Below are 22,320 nucleotides of genomic sequence, written 5' to 3'. Positions count from 1 at the left end.
GGCCTGCAGGAAGAATTGCTCCTCTTTCTTTCTGGTGCTAAGCTAGCTCGCCTTCCTGTGGCGCACCTTGGGAAGCAGCACGAGCATTTCTTACAACAGCCAAACTACGACTCTGCAATAGCATTGTGGCATCCTGGCTAATGTAGCAATCCGTATGCTGCTAATAATAATTGGAATGGGTGGAGCTTCACTCCTACCATTGCAAAACACGTTCTTGCCTTTTTTGACTATACCCTGCAGACATCTTTGGTGCAAATGAAGAAAAAAAAAGTACCCAGCACTCTTTAAATAACCTTTCCCCAAGATATGTGCTATTCTGCTATATGGATATGCATGGCTGGCATTTTGCCTACTAGAGTCTAACATTTGCAAGATGGAATGTTGGAGCAAATTGCTTTTGAAGGCATTTTAACTCTGGGGCTGGCTTAGATTCCCAGACCCAAAAGACGATGCAGCCCAGAAGCTGACTCTCAAATTCTGCTGTATTCAAGCTGTTCATTCTTCGATATGTTATTTACCAGCATGATGCTTTCCACAAAGGTCATTACTGTGTGTTTTCCTGGAAAGGCAACCGTGTTTATACTTTTTAGGAAGTCAAATTTGGCATTTTCATTTCAGTTGAGTTGTGTCACCACAGCCCAGTAGGGATTATTCATTAACCATGATTTCACAAACTATGGCTTAGAGCTGTGTTTCTCAACCTCGGCAACTTTAAGATGTGTGGACTTCAATTCCTAGAATTTCCTAGCCAACACTAGCGGGGGGAAATGTATAAGAGTTGAAGTCCACACATCTTAAAGTTGTTGGGCTTGAGAAATACTGGCCTCGCTGTGGATATCCATGCTATCTCCTAGGAACTGGTGCCTTAGGACAGGGGTCCCCAACCTTGGCAACTTTAAGACTTGTGGACTTCAACTCCCAGAATTCCTCAGCCAGCAAAGCTGGCTGGGGAATTCTGGAAGTTGAAGTCCACAAGTCTTAAAGTTGCCAAGGTTGGAGACTCCTACCTTAGGACACCCATGCTGTGGCTCTGCCTTCAAGCCCCCCAGTTTGCCTGTGTGTTTATTTGTGTGGTGTTAAGTTAGTCCTCGCCACCCGGAAGTGGACTAAACTGCAAATTATAGTTTTCAGACCACAATAGCAAGGTGTCTGCAATGCAGGTAGTCCCCAAACTCAAAATTTATGTTGCTAAGTGAGAAATTTGTTAAGTGAACTTTGCCCCATTGTATGACTTTTCTTACCACATTTGTTAAGTAAATCACTGCAGTGGTTTTGTTAGTAACACGGTTGTTAAGTGAGTCTGGTTTCCCCATTGATTTTGCTTGACAGAAGGTTGCAAAAGGGGATCACGTGACCTTGGGACCCTGCCATCCATCATAAATAAGGGTCAGTTGTCAAGCATCCGAATGTAAACCCCATGACCATGGGATGCTGCAATGGTCATCAATGTGAAAAACGGTCACTTTTTTCAGTGCCGTTGTAACTTTGGTCACTAAGTGAACTGTGGTTATGTCAAGGGCTGCTTGTATATTGAGCCATAAATCACGTTGTGGCTGATGGCATGTGCGATTCCATCTTGAGCCCTGGTACAGAAATTGGAATAAGCCATTGTTTACTTAGGTAGGATAGGTTAGCAGTCAGAGTTAGGCAACCTCGGCTCTTTTATGACTCGTGAACCTCAACTCCCAGAATTCCTGAGCCAGCATGGCTTAGCTTGGAAACCTCTCCCTTTCCCCTCAGCATGGCTGGCTCAGGAATTCTGGGAGTTGAAGTCCATGAGTCATAAAGCGGCCTAGGCCTAGGCCAGGGGCAGGCAACCTTGGCTCTTTTATGACTCGTGGACTTCAACTCCTAGAATTCCTCAGCCAGCATGGCTTAGCTTGGAAACCTCTCCCTTTCCCCTCAGCATGGTTGGCTCAGGAATTCTGGGAGTTGAAGTCCATGAGTCATAAAGCGGCCTAGGCCTAGGCCAGGGGCAGGCAACCTTGGCTCTTTTATAACTCGTGGACTTCAACTCCTAGAATTCCTCAGCCAGCATGGCTTAGCTTGGAAACCTCTCCCTTTCCCCTCAGCATGGTTGGCTCAGGAATTCTGGGAGTTGAAGTCCATGAGTCATAAAGCGGCCTAGGCCTAGGCCAGGGGCAGGCAACCTTGGCTCTTTTATGACTCGTGGACTTCAACTCCTAGAATTCCTCAGCCAGCATGGCTTAGCTTGGAAACCTCTCCCTTTCCCCTCAGCATGGCTGGCTCAGGAATTCTGGGAGTTGAAGTCCATGAGTCATAAAAGAGCCGAGGTTGCCTACCCCTGGAACCGTTAGCTCTATGGCAATCAACTTTGTATATTCTACTTAGCCAGAAGCCGTGCCTTATACACAGCACAGGGGTTCGGTTCACACAACCTGCTCAGCCAAAATAAAGCAAGTTTTGAGCAGGCAGGCCCACCATAGATGCAAAGGGTTCAGCTGTGCCACAGGCCAATGTCAGGGCAGCCTTCACAGTTCTCTCCCTTCCTTCTCTCTAAACCTCTGAACAGGGAAGATGCTGCAACTGAAGAAATCCACAGAAAGTCCGGGGCAGCCTTTCCCGACCAGATGTGAATTATGGCAGCTGTCCTCCCTTTGAATGACTGAATGGGCCAATGGCTTAGAACAGGGGTCCCTAACCCCAGGTCTGTGGGCCGGTACCGGGCCGCAGCATGCCAGCAACCGGTCCGCACAAACAAGCAAAGCCCCATCCGTCAGATGCAGGCAGCACGCGCACCCTCCGGTCCGTGGAAAAACCTCTCTTCGCGGATCTGGTCCCTGGTGCCCAAAAGATTGGGGACCTCTGGCTTAGAAAGGAAGATTTTGCGTTTACTTAACATCAGAGTGACCTCTTGTGGTAAATGTTGGTAATGAACTTATTTATCCCACCTTGAGTTTTACAAATAACTCAAGGTGGCAAAAGTATTTAATACTCCTTCCTCCTCCTCCTCCTCTTTCCCCCACAACAACAAACCTATGAGGTGGGTTGGGCGGAGAGAGGGTGACTAGCTTGAAGGTCACCAGGCTGGCTTTCATGGCTAAGGAAGTAGAACTCACAATCTCCCGGTTTCTAGCCTAGTGCAGGGCTAGGCAACCTCAGCTGACTCAGGAATTCTGGGAGTTGAAGTCCATGAGTCGTAAAAGAGCCGAGGTTGCCTACCCCTGGCCTAGTGCCTTTAACCGCTAGTCCAAACTGTCTCTCCTGAGCTTTCTTTCTTTCTTTTTCTTTCAGGGCTTTTCAACCTTTTCACCCACTGTACCACTTTTAAGATAGGGCAACATCCGAGTGCCACCAGTCGCCTAGCAAGGTGTCAAAAACTTGATGACAAAAAATAAAATAAACAAATAAAAGGAAAAAAGTGATGAAGTACAGGTGGTCCTCAACTTACAACAGTTCACTTAGTGACTGAAGTTACAATGGCACTGAGAAAAGTGCCCCCCAAGCCACAGCCAAGCAAGACACCTGCCTGCCCCCCCCCCCCCGGTGGCGCTCTTCCTCCTGTCTGAGGTTTTCATTGTGAGCATTTCTGTTGAGGATTGGCAGCAGGGGTGGGGTGGGGGGTGTTTGGTTTTTATTTCCCCCCCTCTGCTGGGTGGTTGCTGCAGGTTTTGGTCACTTCACATGACCCTGGGACACTGTGACCATCATAAATAGGAATCAGTTAGCAAGCATCTGAATGTAAATCACAAGACCCTGGAGATGCTGCAACATTCCAGCTGATCGGCGCTTCTTCTGGCTCAGCAAAAGCGCCAGGATCAGCGCCGAACTCCAGCTGGAGCCTGGTGCTGATCCTGGGGCTTCCACTGAGCCCTGACAGCCCTGCAGCTCCAGCCGTCTCTCGCTCAGGCTTGTGCGGTGCTGCCACCGGTTCAGCTCATTCCCTTCCCCCGCTACCACTTTTCTAGGATGGTTACGTACCACCTGCCAGGTGGCAATGTACCACAGATGGTACCCGTACCACTAGTTGAAAAGCCCTGGCCTAGAAACCAGGAGACAGTTGAGTTCTAGTCCTGCTTTAGGCATGAAGGCTACCTGGATGACTTTAAGCCAATCTCTTTCAGCCCAACACACCTCAAAGGGCTGCTCTTGTGGGGAAAATGGGAAGAGGAAGATGTATCATGTATGTTGCCACCTTGAGTTACTTAGGAAGTAATAAAGGTGAGGAAAAAAATTAATAAATATATAAATAAAATAAAGATCAGAGGGGAACTATAGGAAGATGCTCTTTCCGATTGTCCTGTGTCCTTACAAGGCTGGACCAATTAAAACTAAGGATCTGTCTTTTTCCACTGCTGCTTTAATGCAGATGTTCGTACCATTCTTATTTTCCTTCTACTTTTCAGGGTATAGAGACAAATTTTATATTCATTTAGTTTTTGAGGACGATGTCTTCACAAGGTTGCTAACTTCTGGCTGCATTCAGGCAAAATCCAGCAGAAATGGATGATGGAAAGTATTAATCAAACCTGATATATTTTATACCTGCCATCTGATACTATCTGTTATTAGTGTCATAGTTCTTAATGGTATATCCTGCTGGTTTTAGCTTTGAGGTACTCTTATTGTTTTTATTACAATTATTGTTTTAGATTAAGTGTTGGTTTACAGTAGTTTTCATTTTCTATAATTGGAAATTTATAACTTTTATTGTTTTGTGCTCCACAGTAACTGAGATTTTTATGTTCTATGCCACTGTTGTACAATGTTGCACTTACTGCCTACATAGTTTAGAGGCCAATAACAGGCCCACGTAGTTGTTAATTTGCTACTTGGGTAGCCAGCCTACATTTTTATCAAGCTTGTCAAGGATAAAATAAACTTGGTTGCAGAATCACTGCTTCTCTTCTCATTTCTAGCCAGGTATGTTGGTTCCTCCAGTTGTAGTAACTTTGGCTAGCTACCGAGAACAGGCTTGCAAATCTCTGATTTCTTTCGCAGTATCCTTTTACTATTTTATTTATTTATTTCATCTTCATCATATGCAGGCAGACACTCCTGAGTTTGTCTGCTTGGTCTAGGACAGGGGTAGGCATCCTCGGCTCTTTTATGACTTATGGACTTCAACTCCCAGAATTCCTGAGCCAGCATGGCTCAGCTTGGAAACCTCTCCCTCTCCCCTCAGCATGGCTGGCTCAAGAATTCTGGGAGTTGAAGTCCACGAGTCTTAAAAGAGCCAAGGTTGCCTACCCCTGATATAGTGATTAAGGCCTAGAAACAAGGAGACTGGGAGTTCTAGTCCCACCTTAGGTGTGTAAGCTGGCTGGCTGGCATCCGGCCAGTCCTTCTCTCTCTGCCCAACCTGCCTCACAAGGTGGTGGTTGTGGGAAAAAGAGGAGGAGCAAGGAGCATTGCGTCTGTTCGCCACCTGGAGTTACAAATGGGATAAAAAGAAAAATCTAACGAATCCCTTTAAACTTTCAAGTTTGGAGTGGTGGATCAGCGGTGATGCCCCCCCCCCCCGCCGCCCCCAATGAACAAGAGGAGGACAGTCAGGCGTTCATAACAAGACAAACCACTTTTATTTATTGAACTGGAAAACACCAGGAGAACAACTCAAGGCCAGTTTCACAGGCTGAACCATTCTCCAACTCAAGAACACAGTACCGCAAGAGTTACCAGCTGCATGCAAGAGCCCACATGCTGAAGAACACGAAGAAGCAAACATCCACAATCCAGAGAGTCTAAATCCCCGCTTTGATATGTTGGCCCTAGGAAACCCCCGCCCCTTTCTTCTTTTGACAGGAATGCTGCTTCAATCCTCTTTAGTGCCCAACCTCCCTCCTCCACCTGCCCCTTATGACTGGGGCAGGAGAGGGAGGGGAAAAAAAACGGGTGTTTGCCCACCTCCCCGGACTGCTCACCATTTCTCTGTAGGAGGATTTCTTCAGGGGAAACCCACCCCCCCAAGCTCTTCTCCTACTTTTCGTGGATAGAACAGTCCCAAGCAGGGAAGGGACATCAGGATTGCTTTCAATGCATTTTCATGATTGTTCTTGGTTCAGATCAGGGCTTTTCGAGCTAAGCAACTTTAAGGAGGGTGGAGTTTGTCTCCCAGAATTCCCCAGCCAGCATGGCTGGCTGGGGAATTCTGGGAGTCAAAGTCCTCCCACCTTAAACTTGCCTAGTTTGAAAAACACAAGTTTTAAAAATTGTTGTAAGCTGCTGGGTGTAAGTTATTATTATAAACATCTGAGAAACCACCCCCTTCCCCCGCTCCCCCACCCCACCCCCCAGCCCGTGCCCTGCCGCAACCCAAACAAAATATTAATTTGGCACCAGCTGCCTTTTGAGAAAGTATCATTCTTGGTCATTTGATTTTTCCCTGCAGATTATTTTGGGAAGATTTGTACCGTTCAAGGTGGGATAGACATAATTACATTCAAATAAAGGTGTGCCAGCATTTCCTCTCTTCTCGAAGAGGAAAGCTTCAACCATGGAAGAGTCCTGAGACAAGAATTGGTTTGTTTTTGAGGCATTTCCAGACTTAAGGAAATTCTTGGAGCCTATCCAGTTATGAGAGAGGTTAGCAAAGGACACTTGGGGTTCAAACATTATGCCGAGGTCATCTTTACATCTTCAGGCTAGGGAAAAAAATAAAAGAAAATCCAGACTCCCTTTAGCATCTGTTGAATCTCTCTCCAGAGAAGAATCTATCTTACTTCACAGTGCGTTAAGAGTCAACGGAGTAGCACTAATGTGCATTGCAATACATTAGGCTTGATGCTTTTTTTTTTTACTGCCAGCAAGTTAAAACTTTTGCTTCATATTACTCTACGAGATCACAGAGAGCTACAAAAACATGCATGGAGACATCATTGGCCTTTTTTTTTTAAAGTGGTGGTCCCGTCTTCATGGAACTCCGAGCCACAAATATTTGGCACCTCTTCAGCTATTTATTCTTTTTCTTTTTCTTTTTTTTTAAAAAAAGGGCTTTAAAGATTCCCCCTCCCCTCCCAACTTGCCCCAATCTTTGAATTAACACCATGTTGGGGGCTGGATAATTCAATCGTTGCATGATCTTCGTCGTCATTAGCCCTATCATAGATTTTGAGTCGCTTCATGATAATCTTTAAACTTTGCAAGAGTTTGCCTCTGTTTGTGTTTGTGTGTGTCTGTGTGTGTGTGTGTGTGTGTCTGTGTGTAATATATATCATATCTGCCTTGGGAGTAGTCCTCTGCCACCTGGAAAGAAGGCAGAAAGAACCCCCTGCCCCAATAAATAAATTAAATAAATACAAAGAATGGCAAAGAAATAAACCGACCTCTATTACATGGGATAACTTTGTGCAAGCTACTAGGGAAGAAGAGAGGCCCGACATACACTATCTCCCCTACCACAGAGCTGCCCCCTGCAGGACACAGAGGGAAGCTGCAACTTCTGGGAGAACGCACCTTTCTCCCACCAGCACTTCCCGAGCATGCTCACTGCTCGGAGATACACTGTTCTAAGGCGGCCATGCCATACAGACTGGCCAGCTCCAAACCCCGGTGTTGCTGGATACTCTCCAGGCATGGCTGGCTGGCTCTGGCCAGCTCCACCAAGACCCCCTGGTAAGCCCTCACCACCTCCATATCCACGGAGGACGGGACGACGCGGCCCAGCAAGGCCAGGAGGTCCTGCAGCCAGCCGGAACGCAGGACGTCCTGGGGCAGCCACAGGAAGAGAGGCACGCAGCTAGCGAAAGCCTGCATCCCCAAAAACCACAACTCGCGGATGGCCGGCCAGGCGGCCTTGTAGCTGGGCGAAACGCCGAGGGTCACGATCCCCCCCTCGGTGCTGGCTTGGGCCATGTAAGCTTCAGCAAGGAAACGGATGGCAGCGCCAAAGAAACTCTCCGCTTCAGGGGTCCCCTGGAGACCTGCGAGGGAAAATTCCAAGAATCAATTCAAATCTGGATGGCTGGGAAGAAGTTGGACCCTTTGCTATGCAAAGCAGAGAAATAGTTTGCTGTTTCTGCTTTGGTAAAATACTTCTCAGATCATGGCTGGCTTCCTTTCCATAGCACTGAATAACAGAGTTGGAAGGGACCTTGGAGGTCTTCTAGTCCAACCCTCTGCTCAAGCAAGAAACCCTATACCATTTCAGACAAACAGCTGTCCAATCTCTTCTTAAAGAGAAGAACGCTAAGCACTGTGCCTGCACTAAGGCAATCAATCAACTCCCAATTTGCAATGGGGAAAAACCCAGAGGGCATCATTAAAGTGTATAATTGTTAATTTCTTCACTGATCGGCAGGTCTCATTAAAGCACATAAACCCGGAACTGTGAACAGTTCAAACTGCTATCGAAGTAGTCCTCAACTTACAACTACCATTGGAACCAGATAGTTCCGTGAGTCACATCTAATTTTACAACCTTTTCCCCCCTGGTTGTTAAGGAAATCATTGCAGTTGTTAAAGCCGTTAAGCAAATTTGACATCCTGCATTGATTTTGCTTGTTGGAAACTGGCTGGACAGGTCATAAACGGTGATCACGTGATCCTGGGATGCCGCAACTGTGGTGTATACAATCCAGTTGCCAAGTGCCTGTATTTTTATTATGTAACCATGGGGACGTTGCAATGGTTGTTAAGTGCAAGGACCAATCATAAGTCACTTTTTTCAGGGTCGCCGTAACCTTAAAATGGTCACTAAATGAGTGGCTGTAAGCCGAGGACTACCTGCACAGGTACAATTATATTTGCTGAGGCATGGGAAAAAATGCAACTGGCTAAGATGAAATCTGAGGCACCACACTTGTCTGGCACTGCCTTGGTGATCTACGCACTATTTTAAATACAAGGAATGTGTACTGGTTGTGCAAGCGCCCACCCACATTAATGGGAGCCCAGCCAACCACCACCGAAGCAAGATTAAAACCGCCACTGCTTTGGCCTCTTCTCTGCTTCCAATGGTTTAGTTCAGTCAATAGAACTTGAGGTATCACCACTTGCCTGGATAAGCAAAGAGTTTCCGGGCCATCATTAACCCCAGCGTAGCCAGGTTGGCACTCAAAATGAGATGTTCTCTCTGTGGCAGCAGAGACGGAAGAGATTTCAGCACCGTATCCATCAGGGCTGAGAAACAATCTTCTCGGCTATGGAAGGGAAGAGCAGAAGAGGTGGTATTTTCTGAGTTATTTGCAATTCCTCCTTCTTGCGCGATATTCTTAGGACTTCTAAATTTTGCTCTCTGCTTCAGCAGCACTAGGAGGATTTGGTATAAAGGTTAAAACAAAGGAAAGGCAAACCCAAAGCCAGTTCTTGCTCGAACTTCATCAGCAGCAATCCAAATTGCAATCTCTTGAGTTGGTTTTTCACACTTTTTATTTTATCTATATATTGAAATCCTGCCTAATTCTGGACCGCACATAGTTCAACTCATGCCAAGAGCGACAAGGGAAAGAACATCAGGAACATGGGATTTTAGAAGCAACCCAAATACAGTGGCATTTCCCCCAATGGACCGCATTTCAGTAGACTCTCACAAATTCAAACACATCCACAGAAAAACCAACAGGACACAGGGTGAGGGTAGAAACCAAGTCCTATAAAAGACAGGGCAGTTATGGCTCAGGCATGATAAGGCTTCAAATACTTAGAATATTTTAAAGGCCCTTGTGCAGAATACAGAATAACTGAATTGGAAGGGACCTTGGTGGTCTTCTAATACCACCCCCAGCCGAGCTGGAGAGCCTATACCATTCTGGGCTGAGTTGGACAAGTTGATCTCAATGTTCCTTCCTAGCCTACGATTCTATGTTTGGGAATGGAGGTGTTTGCAGGAACACATCAAGATGCTTTCAGCGCAAAGGGAGCTGATGGGGCTTACAGAACTGCCTGCTGTCAGAAACTCTGCAAAACATCAGCCCCAAACACAGTTTCATAATCACAGCAGCTGAATGTGCTACAAATGCTTTTTAGATCTCTGTGTTCAATGTGCAAAGATCGCTAAGAGCAGCCAGGCACATGGGGAGTCGTGTGCCCACTAGCTCTCACGGATTGCTGGCAAACGCCTACGCAGGAGCAATTAGCATCAACTGCCTGCAGAGTGCTTCGCTTAAGCAACAAACCGAAGCGGACCTTTCTAACAAGGAAAGGAGTTGCTTACACCTCCACCTCCATACATTACCTGATTAAATCGGGAGCGGTGACAACGAAATTCAGGAAAATCTCGCAGGAGGTTTGAAGACTGGCTTCAATAACTTTTGAAGCAGACTGGGATTCAGTGTTTGAAACAAAGGTCTCCCAACGGTGCAGGAAATATTGGCACAAGAGAACAGGCGCCCCCTCCGAAATTAGGATCTCACGGGGGCGATCTTCTGCAGTCAGGTGGCTCAAACCAGGTAACAGGAATCTAGAAGGGGAAATACAAGGCCCTGGCAATGAGTTTAAAGCCAGAGAGTTTTGAACTAATTGTTCAGTCAAAAAGCCTACAAACAGCCTTCCATATGGACTTTCCTTCTGGATTTAAAAGGCAGAACTAAAAGATCTTTGAGGAAACGTTTCCGTGTTGCAAAACAAGGTGTGTGGGTAACCTGCTCAGTCAAATTATGGTACCTGCATCTCAGGGGTTTGAGGATAATAAAGTACTGAAGAATTGCTCAATTGCAATAGAACAGAAAAACTAGCAAGAACAGAAAAACTAGCAGGAGTTGAAGGTAAACGAATCCAAAGATAGTGGAGTCGTTACAGACGTGGTTTCTCCAATCCAGTTCAGGCACAGTGGCAAGAAATTATATGGAGGGTACAGAAAGAAGTGGACAACCATTTCTTTATATGCGGGCCTAGAATCATCATTACAAATTGCTGTACACTCCTCTTGATGCTTGCTGCCTTTATAATATAACCACAGCTAGTGATTGCAAGCTGTTGTAATTAACAAAAGCAAGAGTATTAGATATCTTAAAATACAGTGTTTCTCAACCTTGGCAGCTTTCAGTTGTGTGGACTTCAACTCCCAGAATTCCTTAGCCAGTCTTGCTGCCTGAACCCAAGGAGCCCAATAGCTTAGTATGAAGAATATACTAGTGACAAGGAATGCTGGGAGCTGTAGGTCAGCATGAGGCAGGGTGAGACATAATCCTCATCCTGCATTTAGAAGAGGAACTAGGCACATAAGAATTCATTTACAACATTAATAGGAGGAAGGTTCTCCATAAAAGTCAACGTCAGCCTAACAATCTGCCCTGGGATTGGCTGAGAAATCTGAGTACTGGGCATACAAAACTGGACATCCAATAAAATATCCACGGCATTTAAATGTCACAGCAACTCTCCCACGAGAGTCAAGCAAATGACTCTGTAAAAGATGGCTGTGTGGCTTCCCTAGTGGACAGCCAAATCTCTCAGATCACCTCTCTGGGCATCCTACAAGCCCAGGATGGAACCAGTCCAAGGCAAGGCAAATCATCCACAATTAACATTCTAAAACAGGGGTGGCAAACTCGCAGCGTCACGTGACGTGTCGCGATGGGGTGGGTGCGGTTTCGGCATGACAGATCCGGCCCATGGACCGGCAGTTTGACACCCCTGTTCTAAAAAGAAACTTGACTTTACTCCCCTCAAGAAGCAAACCTTGGTCAAAACATTTGGGAAAGTTTTCAAAAACAGAAGAGCAGGTAGCTTTATCGTGTTATAACGGATGCAACTGAGGCTGGGAAGTGGTACGTTTATGCTGCAAATTTGAACTAGGGTTTGTTTTTTTTTTGCCTTTCGGACGATCCATTTGATCTTCAGTTGCAAACAAGACAGAACTCCGGGTGACCCTCAACTTACAGTCCTCAATTGTCCCAGGATGATGTCATCCCCTTTTGCCACCTTCTGACAAGCAAAGTCAATGGGGAAGCCGGATTCATTCAACAACCATGTGACTAAGTGAACGACTGCAGTGATTCACTTAACAACTGTGGCAAGAAAGTTCAACTGGGGCAAAATTCACTTAACAGCTGTCTCACTTAGCAACGTAAACGTTGGGCTCCATTGTGGCCGTAAGTCGAGGACTACCTGTATTTCCGTTCTAACCCTGGGAACAAGGGGGTCCTGAGCCAAAAGGACAGGAGACGTACTGATCTGCGGGAGAGATATCCTATCCATTATTGTCTTTCAGCAAGCATCAGGATTTTTCACCTCAGAGCGTCTCCCCGCCACAGAGGCTCAGCGATGGGGCCTTGTCCAGCCTGCTCCTTTTCAGACTGCGAAGCACTGCGCCGGCTTCTCCTCTCTTCTTCAAACTGCACCTTGGCGTAATAAATGAGGAACGGGAGGAGGTTGCAGATCTCCTGCTTGAGGAAAGAGGTCTCCTCAGCCAGCCAGGCGCCCAGGATTCGAACAGAGGCAAAGATGAAAGGATCCTCCAGCTTCTTCTGCCCAACCTGAGTTGCAGAAGAAAAAACAACAACACACGCCTTCAAATGCCACGTTCACAAGGCAGGAAAGGGCCGAGGCAAGAAGGGTGAAAGAGCAGGCACCTGTCGGGCCATAAATGTCACACCTGCCCCAACTTAGGCCTTTAGGAAAGAAAGACACCCCCCCCGACTCCGTTTGGTTGAAGTGACAGGTTCTTTTACTAAAATTAAGTGGCTGCGGCGAAAGCACTGAGTTTTTTTGAACGGACAGGTACTCAGGCACTCAGCTGAGAAAAACAACTGAACTTTCCTACCTTTGTGTTGTAACTAAAATGATTTCTCAGGGCCCAAAGGGCTTCTGACAACTCAACTGAAACAGAAGCCCTAACGGGACACATTTGGGAAGAACTGCCCCTTAAGACCCCCCCTCCCCATCCCGTCCTATGGCCAATTTCTCTTGGGCGCTAAACGTTTGACTTGCCAAAATTGCCTCTCTTGCAGACCTTACTAAGACCTTACTAAGGTGACCCACTTCCCAGCCTCCCATCTAAAAAGGACAATCAACCACCCCGTGCAACGGGCTCTTCTTTTACCTGTCTCAGGTAATGTATGACAGCCCCCAAAGCTTCCTCCAGGATCCCCACCAGCTGCACTTTCTGGGTGTCTTGCAGGAGAGAGCCTTTCTCTCGGGTGCATTCCACAATGGCCAGCTCCATCAGGACGTAGCAGGCAGCCATCAGTTCCCGCTTCTTATCCACCTCCGTCAGGTCCAGCTCCTCCAAGGTCAAGCGGACCTCCACGCAAGCCAAGTTGATCAAGAGGGCAAAAAATTTGCTGCCGGAACTGCCGGCTGGGATCCAGGCTGAGCTGCAGGCTTGGGAGAGGCAGGCCGAAAGCTTCAAGGCAGGCTCTCGTTGGGAAGTGCTTAGCTTGCTTGTTAAGATGCTCGACAGGCCTCGGTAGAGGAGCAGGAGACATTCAGAGCCAGGGGGGAGGAGAGGAGGCACGAAGCGGGCCAGCACTTCGCACAGCTGGAATTTGGTCATGTCTTCGGCCTTCTGGAACTCCGCGCTGAGGACACTAAGCACCCCCATGAGGTCAGTCGTGGCTCTCTGCCAACACTTGGATTCCGCTGACGTCAGAAGCCCCAGCAGCAGCTGAAGGGCCTGATCGTAGCCATAGCTGTGGTTCACGTAGGCCTGGCAGAGGGCAGAGAGGGCACCCCTGTTGATCAACTCTCTGGGACCCTTAGAGGTAGCCAAGATAGCTCTGAGGCATTGGTAGGCATCATCGATCATGGCGCTGTAAGAAGCATCTCTGGTCTTGGCTGAAACCACGTCACTCAAAATGGGAATTTTGTTCAGCATCTGCGGATGCCGGGCTAAATCTGGATCGGTGCAGAAACAGGCCAGCAAAGTGAGACCCAGGGCTTGGAAAGTGTGCTGGGGGCAGCCCTCGGGGGGATCCTTGGAAGTCAGAAGCCGGTTTGGGAATGTGAAGCCGACAGCATCGAAAATCCTTCGACGGGCTTTGGAATTGATTTCTCCTGCTTTGATCGCTTTGGTCACCTGAAAAAAAGAAGCAGGAGGTATCAAAGGGGGGGAGGGGGGGAAGAAGGGGCAAGATTTCAGCTCTTTGTCAGGTGGACAACTCTTATGCTGTCTATGTTTGATTTATATGAGAAGATTAAACTGTATAATTCAATAAATGATCTAAATAACATTCAAAAAGTGCTAGACCTATCATCATCACATTTTACAGGTGGGACCCAGGTGAGTTTATCTCTCAGATAGCTAGCCAATTACTACTGAGTAGCTAAAACAAACAAGGATTTCCTTCCTTCCTTCCTTCCTTCCTTCCTTCCTTCCTTCCTTCCTTCCTTCCTTCCTTCCTCCCTCCCTCCTTCCCGGTCATTTTCTCTCCCCCGGGCAAGGCTAGAATCTTACCAGAAGCAGAGCTGCAAATTGTTCGCTATCATTGCTTGCATCGCGGAATACATTCAGGCATCTCTCCAGGGTACAATTCTTGCTGCTCTCACCATCATCAACAACAATTCCCGAGTTTGAGGCCATGATGCCAATGTTGACTCTTAAAAAAAGAGAAATGGAATAACTCAGAAAGACAAAGAGGCTCCACTCCAAAGTAATACTGGACAATCAAGCATGAGTCTGGCTTTCATTGTCAGGAAGTGGCCCTTTTTATTTCCTGGGATGGCCATCAAAGCAAGATCAAGCTTGGCCCAGTTATTATCAAGAGAAGGAACAGCTGCAGGCAGTTTGCTTCTTCCATCCTGCCAGAACGAACACTTAGCTCCAACAACCCACAATCCTACTGCTGACAAAGTAAAGACCACTTTGGTGTCACCCATCTGCCGAAGGAACAAGAACCGTCAATTGTTACGTAAGGAACAACGCAAGCAAGACCAGGGCAGCCCACCCCAAGTTGCCTTAAATAACAAGCTATAGCTCACCACTGTATCCGGCTTTGAAGAATGGCCCTTTTCCTCCTTTCTTTTACACTTTTGTTTGCAGGCCCGGTGGTGGAGGTTCTCTCTCTTTTGACGCGAGCTGCTCTGGAAAACAACAACCCTGTTGTTGTTCTTTCTTTTTTTTTTTTAAGAAAAAAGAACAATGACAAAGAATTTTGGGTGAGCAGAACTGAGCGAGTGTGCTAGTGCACACTGTCCAATAAATAGGATAGCCAACCTTCAGCGTTAAGTCCACAAATAGATCTGGGGATCTGCAGAACTTGTAGACAGATTTATGTTACGAATTAAGGAACATGATGACACTATTTATTTGCAATGTGATCTGAAGGTGACGGACTAGTCTTTTGTCATGTCAGAAGGCTTTCTGGATCAGCCACACACCAGACCTCTGCAGGTGTGGTGGCCCAGTGAAACTGTCCATCCCAGTGCTTACTGTTCTCTCTCTCTCTCTCCCCCACCCCCCGGGTTTTGGAGGTCTCACAGGAATTCCCCAGCACGTCTTGCAGGTAGCTCTATTCCCCTCGCCAACCTCTGGAATATGGTGCTGGCAAGAGCAGTAGATAAGGGTGGTCCCAAGTGGCCTCTCCTTGCAGATCCCTGTAAATCCCTTGGTTTACTGAGGAGTTGGAGCGAGGGTGGACAAAATTAGAGTAAATCTGATGGCTCCTGGGTGCATGTCCACATTTGTCAGTGCACCATAAAAATAGGTAAGTTTTTAACTGCTCTGCACTTCCTGGGTCTGCAGAGCTGCATCCAATGACTCTGTTCAGTCTCTGATTTAGGAGGCTGCTGTGACATATTTACAAATTATTTTGGCAGATAAAATTGCTTGTATTCTCCTCAGCTGGTTTCTTCTTGGAAAGAATCTTGGCAAAATATCCTGGCAAGGGATTCTTTGGAGCTTGTGCAGACCAAGGATGTGGAGTGGGACTGTGGCAATAGAAGTTCGGCCACCTGCAAGTTCGATTCATGATGCAACTGGACTATTCATGCAGCCGGATGGGGCAGGTGGGGTTGATTTCATGAACATTAGGGAAGGTTGTGAAGAAGGTAATGGGATCCAGTTGTACAGGGCCTTAGAGGAAATAAGATTTTCTTGACCTCTTGCCATCAGGATTCAGACTTGGCACAGGATGTGAATGGCATGCTGGTAAAATGATCTTTGTCAGGACTTAGATGGAGCGCATACCTTTTGGTCCTGCTAGACCACTCAGTCATGGCCTTCTTCTGGACTGCCTACAAGGATCTGGGCTTAGCAATGGTGATTCTGCTTCTCCCTAAGTGAGCAGTTCTAATGTGTGCATGTGTGCAGGCGTGAGAGAGAGAAAGAGAATTGCATATATGTGTGAGGTTCCAGTCTTCTTTCTCATGTTTAACATCTAGATCAGGCGTCTCCAAACTGGGTCACTTTAAAACTTGTGGATTTCAATTCCAAGAATTCCTCAGCCAGCATTCTGAGAGTTGAAGTCCACAAGTCTTAAAATTGCCAAGTTTGGAGACCCCTGATCTTGATGAAGCTGCTGGAGCAGTGTCGAGGGAAGTAGGAATGGCCTTGAGGGACAGGAGGAAGACCAGCTACAGAGACAAAGGTCACAAAGGTCGGATGAAAGGAGCCTGAGGCCAGGACAAGAATTTAACATGAGTAAATGTTTCAGACAAGTCCCTGTTAGTTCACACGAAGATAAAGGGGAGGGAGGTGCATGCAGATCCTGTTACTATAGCTTTACAATAAAAGTAGCACTGACCTACAGGGAACTGGTTTCCTAGTCTAGTCTTCCTGAAAGTGCTGACAGGGAGGCCACCTATGAATTGGGAAGAAGATTCCCATCCTCCTTTATTAAGGTGGAGGGTTTTTGTTTTTGTTTGTGGGCCTTTTAAAACCAGGGAGACCTGTCCACCATGACTCCTGCCCTTGTCTCCACGTAGGTAGACTACTGGAACAGGCTCTATGTGGAATCGCCTTTGAAAATAACTCAGATGCTTCAACTAGTGAGCAGCTTTGTCTGTTAATTGGAGGGAACAGATTCAGCAGTGTAAATTTACGGTGCTGCACTGGTTACTGGTTTAGTTCTGGGTTCCGTTCAAATTGCTGGCTGCCATCTTTTTTTGTTTTTTTTTAAAGCCAACTTTAAAGCTCATCACGAATTGACACTTGCAGGACTTTGTTTCTTGCCCTTACTTGGTCTCTCCCACGTGGCCTTTAAAGGAGGGCCTGTTGTCAGGCCCAAGCCCAGAGAAGAGACAGTGAGATCTAGTCGAGTCCAATCTTTTATGTGCTTGCAGCTGACAGAATCTTGCCAAGCTAAAGCTATAGCTTTATAAGCTATTAGATATATTCTGACAGATTCTAGGATGTGGCTACCCTGAACTTCTCCCCTCCGCCCATCCATCTCCAGGCTGCTCAGTCTCTTCATCTGGGTCTCTTTCTGAGAAAATGCCGAGTTGGCCACGTCCTCCCCCTCTGCTGTTGTAGGTGCATACTCCATCCTACCTGTGGAAGGTTCCCACCCAAATGAAGGTGTGGTGGGGAGTGGTAAGGTACTTTCTCTGTGGCTTTCTTCATTTTCTGAAAGTTCTTGCCTGCCAAGAAGCCACCAACCATCTTACTGTTCCACAGGGCTCTTGGGACACGAAAGGCGAAATGGCTGCCTTCTGTTAGTTAGATAAGAGTCATGTAATGTTTGTGTCTGTTACTGTTTCTTTTGGCTGTAAAGTGCACTGGCTTCTCAGAAGTGGATGGTCTTTAAATATGTATATAAATAAATATTTATAGACTCAGGAACCCAGGAATTTATCAAAAGCAGCAGAACACGGCTATTCAGAAAATCTGTTTCTGTTTTCCCCAGAGTTATTTTCCGGCAAGCTAATCCAGGGAGAATAATTGGGATGGGATGGGATGGGGTGGGGGTGGGGGGAGAAAAGGGAGAGCTTTTCAACTGGTTCTATTGTTAGACAACCATGAGTCATAAACCTTTGTACTGGTGCAAGACACCCTGATCTACTGCTTCTGAACTCCTGCCCATTGCTCACCTAGAAATGTCTGCAAAACATTGTTAAAAATAATGCTCCACATAAACTGTTAAAAATAAAATCAGCCTAAGATTTAAGAATTATCTTCACTGCTATGTAGAATTCTAATTCTACTGGATGTTCCTTTACATATAAAATATTGCCAATATATTGAGCCTTAGCCACTATAACTTCCTTAGAATAGTTGATTTATATTGTTCAAACACTGTTGAACACAATTTGGGAAAATTGCAAAATACAGCAAAATACAGTTGCAACAGTTTTATTTCAGATATCTGAGTGATACGGTTGCCTGACAATGAAGAAAATTAACTCAACATTTAACATAATGTTTTAACATAGTTCAAATGATGTATGAAGCTGTATACAATGTCTTTTGAAAACATAATATGTTCTTTTTCTAATACTTAAGTCCTTCTTTCCTCTTTTGCTTCTATCAACCTTGCTGTAGTTCACACCCCAAAAAATATTCTACAGTGTATAATGGTTCTGCAGCATATTTCACAGCAGACCAAGTAAAATAGAAAGAGCTCCCTTAAGAATGGAGCGTGGAAGAGATGTGGAAGCTCATGAGGGCGATCCAACCTAGAAATAAGGAGAAATTTCATGACAGTGGGAATTATTAAGCAGCAGAACAGCTCACCTCCTGGAATTGTGAGTGCTCCATCACTGGAGGTTTTCAAGAAAAGATTGGACAATCATTTGTCCAAGTGGTATGAGGACTCCTGCCTTGGGTGGAGGGTTGGACTAGAAGACCTCTAAGGTCCCTTCCAACCCTGTAATTTTATGAATGGAATTTGTGAAATATAGCTTTAAAACACTGGAGAGGGAGTATTGTATATCACAGGGAAAGGCTGAACATAAGTCTAAGCAATAAAGAATTAACATTAGCATAACATCCTAAATATTCAAGAAAGGAAATCTTTTGGTCTTTTTATAGTTGCTAGTTTAATGACCAATTTGGAATGTAAAACTCCAGCCCATATTTAAAATAGGTTTTGCCCTTGGAAGATGGAGATGTTGTTATTTGCTCAACCCAGGTGTGAGAGCGTCTGTGTGCACACGCACTTTATTCTTGGATGCTTCTAACTGAAAAGAACGGAACAAATAAAGATGTGACATATTAAGAGATGATAAAAACAATCTAGGACTTCATCCATGCAGAAAGATGGCAATAGTAATTCTGGCATCAGCTTTTCACCATAAGAAAACACAGAAATGTAGGCTCTTTTAAATTCAGGTCTTTCTGACAGGAAAAATATGAATCTTTAAAAAGCTGCCTGGCAGATCCTAGGCTGACAAAATGTGAAGAAATAAATATCAACATTATTATTCTAACACCAGAATCCAGATTCTGGAAGGAAGGATGGCTTCTAAAAGGGATGGGGAGAGTAATTAAGACAGAAAGTCTTCCTCCTGTGGACAGAATCAAACTCAGACTCAGGCTGGAGCTGCTGAGGATATATAACCTTGGACCATCCTGTTCTAATTAAGTTGCTTCTACCACCTTAACAGGAATCAATGGAATATGCTTGTATCATGTAATTAAGGGCATCTCCAGATGTGCCCAAGCTACCCCATCTCTGTCAGAACTGCATTGGTGATCAATTAGATTTTAGATGAAATTCAAGATGCTGGTTTTCACCTTTAAAGCTGTACATGGATTGCATGTTTAGAGAACTATTTTCTTCCAGCTGTTTGCTCATCCAACAAGATCTAGTAGGGAGACCCCATCCTTGAGGGGCCATAGGTCTTTTCCTGCAAGTGTCCCCCTCATTTGGAACAGTGCTCTATCTGGGGTACCTCAACACCAAACCTATTTGCTGTTCAGGAAAGTCATTATCACCTGTTTTGGAGAGCCTTTGAATATATATGATAAGGTGTGCCTCTTCCTTGCAGCAGGCAATTGTTATGGCTATGACTGTTTGCCTTGGTGCCTTAATGGCAAGCAAGATTGACGGTTATTGGATTGTTTTCCTTGTGATTTTTTCTATATAATTTTGTATAATTTCTAAGCCACTTAGAGCCTTCTTGGAACTGATCAGCATATAAACTGCAGTAATAAATTAATAAATATGTATTTTCCTCCCTTTGCATTTAGTGGATTTTTACTCTTCTTTAAAGGAAGCTCTCAGAAGGCAAATGTTTTAAATGTTTTAAAAACAAAACTAACTTGTTCAATACAAGCAAAATCAAACATACATACATATACACACATATAACAACAGGGTCAACAGTAAGATCAATAATGCATTTTGGGAAAAGTATTTAAGAAACACATACAGAAATAGGAGAAGCAGAATGTCACAAATATGAAGCCATCACAAAGAGTTGCTGTCCATGGTACTAATGTTTCTGATCAGAGTCTTTGGTGGGCTAATAGGAACCTGGTTTGAGATCTATGTTAGGGCCTGGACAATAAAAACAGACCAGGGGTAATTTTATAGCTTACAATCAGCTTTTGAGTGCAAAAAATTTCCTTTGTGCAGAGCCTCCGCTCACTTTTCCAAACAGTTGCTCTGCAGAGCAGTCAAAACTGGGTTGCTGGTTTACTGTTGGTAAGGGCTGAAAAATCAGCAATTTGCAGTAAGTGGTTTGGCAGATGCCTCAGTAATGATTGTTATGAGCAACGAACTAGCAATTGTGTTTTAACCTACCCATATAGCCATCACTTACAGTTCAGTGTATAGTTACAAATAGGTTAACGATGGTTAGATTAACTACAGGCAAGCACGAAAAGAGAGAAAGAAAACCATCTTTTCCTTCCAGCATCTCTGTGCAAAAACCACTGCATACCCGTTGTTCACCCAGCAGGCAATCAGTGTTCTTCAACAGATTTGCCTGGTGGGAGGCTTCTCTTCCTTTTCTCAGTGACCCTAATTAAAATCACCAATTTTTCCCCAGCAGGAATGCAGCTAATTGCAATTAGGTTGCAGGAGAATCAAAAGCCTCACTGCTCCCTTTTCTCTTCCAGTTGTGATTGGGGGGGGGGAAGGGAGAAAGAGGACTGATGGGCATCAGTGGCAGGGTATCAAGCAGATCCCCCAAATGCTGTTGCAGGCAGCAGCTGGTGCAATTCAAGAACCTGACCCCACTGCGCACTCCATGGGTTAGCCATCATCCTTCCAAGCTGCATTTCCTTCACCTTGGCAACCAGCCCCACCGGATTCTCAGGAGCCCACCTGCAGAACCCACAACCCCACCATCCAAACCAGCCCCACAGACGTCGGGGGGGGGGGGACTAACCGCTGTCAAAACTGGTGCAAGAGAGGCAGCCAAAGGCTGGACCGCTGCCCTTAAGAGCAACTCTGCCCAAGCAAGCAGCCGAGGACCTTTGGAAACTGCCCCCCACCCTCTGAAACACAACCGAACCCCCTCCCCGCCCCTCCGGACGCCATTCGGCGTTTGACAGGACAGCACGAATCCCCAGCAAAACTCTTTCCATAAAAATGCAGCAGGCGGGGTGGGGGGTTTCAGATTCTTTTCCCCCCCCCACACACACACACACGCCGAGGCCACTGGCTTCCACGCAGCCAAAGGGCGGAGAAAAGGGGAGCTCGACAGTTTTTTTGGGGGGGTCCGTGGGGGGGGGGTCGGATGGAGGGGGATTGCAGAGCGGGAGGGGGGGCTCCCCAGCCCCAGCACGCCTCCTTCTAACTGCGACATCAGGCGGCAGAGGCCAGATTTCCCCCCCCCTCCCCGAAATGCGCCGCGGCAACGGCGTGCGCTAGACCAGGGGTCGGCAACCTCGGCTCTTTTATGACTCGTGGACTTCAACTCCCAGAATTCCTGAGCCAGCTATGCTGGCTCAGGAATTCTGGGAGTTGAAGTCCACGAGTCATAAAAGAGCCGAGGTTGCCGACCCCTGCGCTAGACCGAAGGGCACCCTTTGGGAGGCTCAGCCCCCCCCCCGCCACAGCCCCCCTGGTCTGTCCTCCCCCCCCGCGCCGCCTCTGGGCTTCTTTCCTGCTTCACTTTGCCTTCCGAATGGCCGCTCGCCTCCCTTCCTACCTCCCAGCCGACGGCGTGCTTCTCCTCCGGCTCTCCCGGATGGCATCTGCCAGGAGCGAAGCGCGGGCGCCGAAGGACCGTCTGCCGCTCTCTCCAACGCAACCGCCTGTCGGCTTTCCCGCTCTGCCCTCCCCTCCCTACCCCTCCCCCCGCTCTGTCTCTTTAGCCAATTCCTTGACGTCTTGCTAACCCGGCTCCCAATCACCGGTCGCCTTGCTGCGACCTCTTCGCGAAGCCGCTGCCGCCATGCCACTTAAAGGCAACGGCAGGGTTCTCCCTCTCTTCTCCCTTTTCCTCCTCCCTCTCCCCCCCCCTCCCGCCCGGCCCGGTCTTTCCGCTTTCCCTTTTGAGGAAACGGAGGGCGGGGAAGAAGGCGCTCGGGCAACCATAGCAACGGCGAGAGGATTTTTTTTTTCTCCCCCCTCCTCTCGTTCCGACGGT

The 22,320-nt window shown here is 46.6% G+C and overlaps 1 protein-coding gene across 2 annotated transcripts; it reads right to left on the bottom strand.

The window, feature by feature from the left end:
• Positions 1–5,520: 5,520 nt before the first annotated feature.
• NCDN (neurochondrin) lies at positions 5,521–21,973 on the bottom strand. 2 transcript variants are annotated; one of them, XM_081335183.1, is made up of 8 exons: positions 21,880–21,973; positions 14,821–14,922; positions 14,297–14,438; positions 12,944–13,918; positions 12,133–12,377; positions 10,136–10,360; positions 8,959–9,101; positions 5,521–7,883 (listed from the first exon to the last, which is right to left on the bottom strand). In XM_081335183.1, the coding sequence occupies exons 3-8, from the start codon at positions 14,420–14,422 to the stop codon at positions 7,447–7,449; spliced, it is 2,151 nt and encodes a 716-aa protein (XP_081191309.1). In that variant the 5' UTR covers positions 14,423–14,438; positions 14,821–14,922; positions 21,880–21,973; the 3' UTR covers positions 5,521–7,446. The 2 variants fall into 2 exon arrangements, with proteins under 2 accessions (XP_081191309.1, XP_081191310.1); XM_081335184.1 differs by having other exon boundaries at positions 14,821–14,917; positions 21,880–21,950.
• Between the last annotated feature and the right edge of the window lie 347 nt (positions 21,974–22,320).

Source organism: Vipera berus (assembly GCF_964194415.1).
Source record: "Vipera berus genome assembly, chromosome: 9".
Lineage (NCBI taxonomy): Eukaryota > Metazoa > Chordata > Lepidosauria > Squamata > Viperidae > Vipera > Vipera berus.
Note: the sequence above shows the minus strand (reverse complement) of the source record. Positions and strands in the feature narration are given on the sequence as shown.

Excerpts from the sequence above, each read along its gene's own strand:
- NCDN (XM_081335183.1), bottom strand. The coding sequence starts at position 14,422 with ATGGCCTCAAACTCGGGAATTGTTGTTGATGATGGTGAGAGCAGCAAG. Across the intron at positions 12,378-12,943 it reads TCATACATTACCTGAGACAG|GTTGGGCAGAAGAAGCTGGA; the intron begins GTAAAAGAAGAG and ends TCTGCAACTCAG. Across the intron at positions 9,102-10,135 it reads ACCGCTCCCGATTTAATCAG|CCGAGAAGATTGTTTCTCAG; the intron begins GTAATGTATGGA and ends TCCCTTCCATAG.